This window comes from Montipora capricornis, chromosome 3 (genome assembly GCF_036669925.1).
Source record: "Montipora capricornis isolate CH-2021 chromosome 3, ASM3666992v2, whole genome shotgun sequence".
NCBI lineage: Eukaryota > Metazoa > Cnidaria > Anthozoa > Scleractinia > Acroporidae > Montipora > Montipora capricornis.
In genome coordinates this window covers 34,861,616-34,869,115 of record NC_090885.1, presented here as the reverse complement: position 1 = coordinate 34,869,115, position 7,500 = coordinate 34,861,616, and the positions used below count along the sequence as shown (strand labels likewise).

General features: G+C 41.9%; 2 protein-coding genes across 2 annotated transcripts in view; one reads left to right on the top strand and one right to left on the bottom strand.

The window, feature by feature from the left end:
- LOC138040146 (cilia- and flagella-associated protein 46-like) overlaps positions 1-5,091 on the bottom strand; it is a 115,594-nt gene extending 110,503 nt beyond the window's left edge. The window contains exons 1-3 of the mRNA XM_068885923.1: positions 4,809-5,091; positions 797-928; positions 1-2 (exon numbers count right to left, since the gene is read on the bottom strand). The exon at positions 1-2 is cut by the window's left edge and continues 63 nt beyond it. Of these exons, the coding sequence (XP_068742024.1) occupies positions 1-2; positions 797-928; positions 4,809-4,979 (305 nt within the window). The 5' untranslated portion in view covers positions 4,980-5,091. The remainder of the gene's footprint in view (positions 3-796; positions 929-4,808) is intronic.
- Positions 5,092-5,190: 99 nt separating this feature from the next.
- Positions 5,191-7,500, top strand: part of LOC138042987 (AT-rich interactive domain-containing protein 5B-like) — a 37,093-nt gene continuing 34,783 nt past the window's right edge. Inside the window, exon 1 of the mRNA XM_068889085.1 lies at positions 5,191-5,418. The gene's annotated coding sequence lies outside the window, so the exon portion shown is untranslated. The remainder of the gene's footprint in view (positions 5,419-7,500) is intronic.

The window sequence follows — 7,500 nt, the reverse complement described above, 5'->3', positions numbered from 1 at the left end:
TCCTGCAAACAATAATATAAAGAACTTTGCTGTTTTAAGTCACAAAACTGTGCAACATTTGAGAAGGATAAGGGATAGGCTCTCCCAGTAGTCCACTTTCTTTGCTTACATGTACATGTACTTTACCAGGTTTAGCTGAGTAGGACAGTGAGAGGCTTTGAAAGATAGAGGTCCAGAGTTACGGTGTTGATAACTTCAACTTCTTTTACAACTCAGAACCCCTAACCGAACCTTAGTTTATGAAAGTGCTCTAACAGAGGAAATTGCCATTACCGGTAGCACTTGTGATGCTTAAGAACTGACCCAAATATAATCAATGCTAACTAAAGCGATTGTACTGTAGCTTTAACCCTTTGGCGTTCAAACCAGCTTAAACCAGCCAGACTTAGTATTTTGCTCTGTCTAACGCCAGTTCGCCAATGGGGAACCCCTGGGAGTCAATGGGTTACCCATGAGAGACATAGTTTTAGTGGATGAAAAAAAGGTAAATGTAGAGAGGTAAAGACACCCCAAAGGTAGATTGGGTTGCAGTGCTATTTGATAGGAAATAAAATGTAGGGTTCCTCATATCAGTAATCCAGAATTTACCAATACGTACTACCGGTATGTGCAAATCCTTGGCATAACAAACAATATTATTTGGCCCTGATTGGGCTGTAAAATTACTTGTCTTTAATGAATACATAGGAATTTTTGTTGCTTCTTTGGGAAAAAGAGCGGCGGCAGTCAAGATAAGATGATTGTACAAAAAAACTTAAGGCCACAGATTTCAGATTCACATTAAACCAAGACTTACTGGATTATTTGATGATGATGGTGCATTAAGCTGAGCTTGGCACAAATAAGCGCGGCACAAAAATTGGTTGGACGGAGGAGTTTTGAGGAAAAACATCTTGATAGATTCCTCCATGATGCTCAACTGACCATGCTGTAATTTAAAGTGCAAAAAATACATTATACACCTGTATTCACAAAAACTGACATGTAATCAGGTTGTTTGAGTAAACCAGACTTGTTATCCATTTTTGCCAGGGTCGATTTGCAATTCCAACTCCTATGGTTACTGTATTAAATGTCAATGACTATTTTGTTGATAAGTAAAGAATTTGTAAATAATGGTGTAAAGAACCATTATTGGTGCTTTTTTTTCACATGTGCTTCAACAGAGAGTGGCACTGATGCATTTATGTTATCTGCACGCCTATCTTGCTAGTGGCCTTGTTTTAATATCGCCATCTTGCATTGCCTTGTTAGCTCGCGTTCCTGTTAAATTGAAGACCTTGCAATTGATTTAGGTGTTCAGTTTGCTGGCCTAACTAAGTGGCGTGGTTGTGGTGGCTTCCTGAACCCTACGGTCACATCAATTACTACGTAGCAAGCTCAAGAGACAAGACGTTCGCTGGTAAACCAATCATCCCATAAGTGTAAACAACCAAGTGGCTGCAATGAGCACTCTCCAAGCACCAAAGCAGTGGTCCCTAATGAAGACGGAAACTGTAGAGTCCTTTGAGAACTGGTGGCAAAATTTAACTTACACGGTGTTGTTAGACAATAATTTTGCTCTCTTCCTTGTCGATAGTGCCATGTGGGAAAAGAGGACAAAGACAAAGCCCATAAGGGGCTTCCGAGATGATCGTGATTCAGTTCCCACAGGAATTAAAGCACCTCACAGCACAACAAAAGGTGAATTATTTCAAGCTAGTGCTCAGACCAAATGGCAAATTACTATCCAGTGTTTTCCCAAAATACAATAGTCAGGAATTCAACAACAACTGTGTAACTTAGCATACTATCCACCAGCACTACGGATTCCAGGTAACAGGTGCACATTTTCTAGACCTCGGCAATATTCGCTTGGAGCTTACCAAACCTCCAGAAAACCTCTATATCTATATCTACACCTACATGACATTTGTATACGTTCCAGCACTCGGCAAAGTCCCTTTTTGACTTCCATGTATGGTCATTTCTGCTTAGGTGGCCTCATACACCACAAGCCTTTTTAGAGACGTCACTGCCAAGCCGGCCACTTTGCTGGAAAGAACAGGATAGCCACAACACCGGGGACTTCATCCCTTACTCTTCTCGAATAGTGTGTGGGTTCTTTAATGTCACACAGGGAACTTATAAACATAGAAGATATTTGTGAGATGTGGCCTACGGTTTATAGTCTTTATTCGAAAAGACTTGAAAGTCTAACCACTAAATTTGTAGAATGAGATGAAATAACAAAGGAAGCACTTTTTCCTCAGTTATTTTAAGATCCTGTGTGTTAATCTGGCTGGGGTTTGATGCTGCAACCTCCCACAAGACAGCCCAATGCTCAACCAACTGAGCCATCTCTATCAGAGATTAATGGCATTTGTAGAGGATGTACTAGAGCTTTAGACTAACAAAATTTTCCACCATGGCGAGTCAATGACAGACGACAAGGAACTTACACCAACCCAAGAAAACTTTATAGTGTTAATTAAAATTAACCTGGCTCGGGCTCGTGCACCCTGAGTCACCCAAGCTCATCAAGCAACAGTATGGCACAGAGCTCCACTTGAGCACCTTATGCCATCAACAAGGTGCCCAAGTGATCACTTTCTCAGTTCATGCAACTACCTGGTACATCCCTGACCAAGATCGCTACTACATGCTACACAGATTGTCGGCATTTTGGAAGGGGATTGTGAAGAGACACCCATCGGGTATCCCCACACCTCACCTAAGAAGAAGATTTACATGTACACTACAAGACCACATCTGCCGTGTTTCGTGTCCATACGTGGATACATTTCATGGCCACACCCCAGTCCATATCTCCCACATCAGAGAACTTGGTGACCGCATAGAGTTTACCTCCCAATCCACCCACCAAGTAGATGGCTCTGCACACCTGAAGGTTACAACATTGCCATGAAGTCCACAAAAAGGCGAGTCATACCTGGAGACGGTACAACCCTTGTCGAACAGCTCGCCCTCTAACCCACTTACGGCAGGCAACCACTGCACAACGTGCCAGGGTCGTATGTGCTCTCACAAACTCTACAATTGTCTGGCCTGGAGAGTTCATTTAAGTCAACCCACCCTGTGACGCCTCACCCAACTCCGAGTATGTCAGCAGCCCCCTCAACAGCTCCACATTATGTCACCTCCACAACGTCAATTCACGCACACCTATATGGTCCAAGCAGACCCTGACAACTTACTACCACCTGACCTCTGTACCAAGTTCCACGCACTACTAAGCGAGTACAACAAAGATTTAGTCTTTGATCCCCAGATTCAGGGTTACCATGGCACCAATGGCACCACCAATGCATTCAAAGTCAACAAAGGCCCAGTGGAACCACTGCTAAAAAGGCCACCTCCCTCAATATGCAAGGGGGAAACTAGTAGAGCTCCAGCAAAAGTTCAACAAGCTTGAACATCTTGGCGTTTTTAAGCGTCCCAAGGAATTGTTGGCGTGTCAGTAGAAAAATCGAATATCTTAAACCCGTTGACTCGTATTTATCTTCCCACCCTGACGGTCTTGCAATTATCTGTGGAGATTTCAATGGTCCAAGCACTGGGCTTACTGAGCGACAAGTAAAACACGCCACAGGACTGACTCAGGTAGTGAAAGTCCTGACAATAGACTCCGGCATTCTGGATTGGTGCTTCACCAACCGACCTAAGTTATTCTTGGAATCTGTGCAATTGCCCGAAATAGGAAGGAGTGACCATTTTGCCATCTTACTTGAGTCACGCTCTTCACAGGTCGAAAGTAAAACTCGAACCAAGGTGATCTACAAGCAAGATCTCAGAGATAGTAGACTACGTGACTTCGGAAACTGGATTACAAGACAGGACTGGTCTGAAGTTCTGAGTCTGTCAAGTGCTACTGATTAAATGTGACAAGTTCTACTCAATTATATCATCTGCTGTCACCTATTTTTTCCCTCTCCAGTGCGTTAAAATATCTGGTGATAAGCCATGGATAACAACTACTCTAGACTGAAAATTCTAATTTGTAAGCGCCAAAAGGCCTTACGTTTGTATGGTAACGGCTCCAATATTTTTAAACATCTACAAAACAAAGTGCAAAGAGTGGTAAAGCAGTGTAAAAGGTCCTATTACTCTAATAAGGTAGAGGCACTAAAAGAGAGCAACGTAGCACGCTGGTGGAGAGAAATCAAAGGTTTGGGTGGAGGAAAACAGAATGATGAATGGTTTCATCAGATGCTGGATGAAAACATTCCTACTGTCAATGCACTAGCGGAACGGTTTAACACCTTTTTGTATGAACTAACATCACACTTTATGCCCCTGCAGACGCTCGTCGACACTGCCGTGGAGGTCCCGGGAGAATTTCTAGTTGATTCAAGAACAGCATTCAAGGCATTGCGCGAGATAAAAAAAGAAAATCCAGTGGTCCTGATTGTATCCCTAGTAGGTATGTGAAGGTATGTTGGTATAATTTAATTAAAAACCATGGATAAATAGACGTTATTCGCTTGTACATTTATTTTTCCCAATTCAGATCATATGACGATAGTCAGGAGATTTGGCCATGGCCCTTTGTCTTGTTCCTTAAAAGAGTGCTTGCACACATATTCATGCTTGCATGAATTCTTTTTAATGAACAACACAGAGGATCAAATCTTCTGAGTATTATCACATGAGCTGTATTGTGTAAACAAACTGTACAATTAGCGAATAAGGTCTATATAATTTATGATTTTCCCAAACAAGTATTTTGTAATCAATTTCACCTTTAACATAGCGTGAAAAATAAATACACGCACATTCATTTGATACTAAAAGGCTACAAGACATACCTTTAAAGCTGCTTCAGCGCACAAAACGAAAAGATCCGGAGACACTGCATCAATTTTGTCGTCAACTGAAGATTGTCTTTCCTTCCTCAACTTCTCGTAGGCCTCCGTCAGCGCAGACAAATCGTCATCTTGTAACGCTGCGTGAACGAGCTTTCTAATATTGCTATCCATTTTCCTGAAGAAATCGTTCAAAACCGAGGACCTCAGCTTGCCGTATCCCTTCGAATTTGCACACAGTTCAGCCAAAGTGAGCCACCATCTTGAATATTTTCCCAACGGAGTTACAATCAGTCACTATAGCAACGCAAAGCGCGGGAGTTTTGATTTTCCTCACGTGATGCATATTCGGTCGCGGAAGATTGGAGCCAAACTGAGTGGGAGGAAATTTTTCTTGTATGAATTTCAATGATGCTAAGGAGCGTTGTTGCAGCTGGCTTTATTCGATAAAAACAATGGCTATAGACGACTTCTAAAACCTCAGTCTCTAGCTTGTTTGACTCAAGAATGCCTTGAGTTGAAGGGAAAAACCTCCAAGGAAATCTGTGATGAGGGAGTGTTTTGAAATCCTGTCATCGAACCTGGACATGGCGATCATCCTTTCGATTTTAAGGTAAGGACGTTCATCTTTCATTTGAACCCATTCCGTAGTTTTAGGATATATTTAAGAAATCTATTTAACTCCCTTCAAAGAATAGTTATGAAGTAACAAATACGAATCATTTACTAACTGGTCTGGTCAGCGATTTGGTTCTTCAACCAGTTTCGTTTGTCATTTTTTTCTTCATGCAAGAAAGGGCGGAGGGGGCTACAAAGCTTCTTGTAAACGCTTATGAACGTTGCGTTCGGATACCGAATCTGTCTTCATTTGTCTTTGTCAGTATTCATCTTTGTTGTGAGCGTCAATTTTGAGTGCTTAAATTGCATGTCAGTCGAGATTTTTTGGCAAATATTAATTATTTTTGAGAGGTAGCTTGATTTAAGTAGGGAGTTTTTTTGGGTATTCAAAACAATCTGAAGATTCGTGATAATTCCCGTACATCCCCGCATAGGATTTTTTGGGGTTTTGTTTGAAGCCCTGGGGTTTTTTTCTATTTTGTTTTTTTCCCCCCTTCCATCCTCCCTTTCACTTGAAATCCGGGGTACCCCCCCCCCCCCCCCCCCACCCCTACCTGGAACCTGGATAGGATGGGAGTTTAAGGTGCCCCTGTGACCAAAAAATCGATTCATATTTTTCTTTGGATTTCAAAACTATGTTAACAAAACACTAAGTGACCCACGTTTTAAGCCTTGATTTCAAAAAGACACCTCTTTATTTTAACTGTAATTTTCCTATTTAATGGTCTGCCATTACTGACATTATGTTCTTGAGAGAGCTGGATCGAGGAGAAAATGACGTCAAAGGCTCACTAGTTTAAGAATGATATACGTGTGTACGCCACAGAATTAATATGCAGCACGGGGATTTTGGGCTTTCAGACTTTTGAACTCACGCTTTGCATATATAATAAGCTGCATTCACACGCTGAAATTTTAAGCTAGTGAGCCTCTGACGTCACTTTTCCCTGGATCCAACCGTCTGAGGTCCAATGGGTCAGTTTTGAACGCGCGTAATGGCGGAGCGTGAAATCCAAAACTTACACTCAAAGTAAACGGCCTTTGGATGAAAATCAAAGCTCAAAATTTTGCCAGTCAGGTGTTAAGCAAACACACTTTCAAAATCTGAAGGAAAAAAGGAAGTGGTTTTTTTGATCACAGGGGCACTTTAGAGCTTTCGATCTAACGAATTTGTTTCAGAAGACTTTCAGAAACATTTGCCATATGCATGCAATCTGAACATGTGCTGCTGAATAAATTAACAGTTCAGATAATGTTCAGAAATGCCCCCAATAATTAGATACATGTGGATTTCAATAAGCATCTTGAATGTGACTCACAAAATGTCTCCCAAATGCAGCCCCTCGAGTACACTGTAAGGATAAACAGCTACATTTACCCTAAGCTAAAAATAACGCTAACCTTTACCCTTGCTTTATTGTTGAAAATGAGCAGCAAAGGCTTACACTAAATGGGACACTTCATGTTGGATGTCAAAATTGGGTGTGCATCTAATAAGGGTCATTTCTGGACATAAGTGTTACAGTTTGCAACTCTCTAAGATAATCACCAAGTCATGGTTGACAGCTTGCCAATACCTTAATGGCATTTTATTTTGAGTAAAAGGTCCAGATAACAGCAACAAAGTAGTCAGTCATAGTGTGAGTAATGTTGCTATGGGTGTCCTTTAAATATGCAGCTGTTAGGGTGAAGTTGTGCTGAAGGGTGATGGGTCTCAGGAGGTCCATGACACATGAAATTTTTGCGCTGCCTGGTTATCACAGGAAAAACGAATATGCCTATTGTGCCAGCTAGAACCCCATATAGCACAATCCAGATAGATGGGAAAAAGCTCTTGCCAGGCAATGCTTATATCAGGGTTGGACCTGAGAACTTGCTGAGGGAGCCACCTGCCCTGGTGCCAGTGAGGGGGAAAATAGCCTATGGACCCTGCAGCATCAGAAAATAGAGAGACCCCATTCTAAGAACCCAGAAAAAGGGCCCACGTATCCAAGTCCTTGCAAAATTCCTTGTTTAGGGGGTTAAAAGAGAGGTTGGAGAGGTCGCATGTGTACGCAATCATGCAACGAAGGAAGGG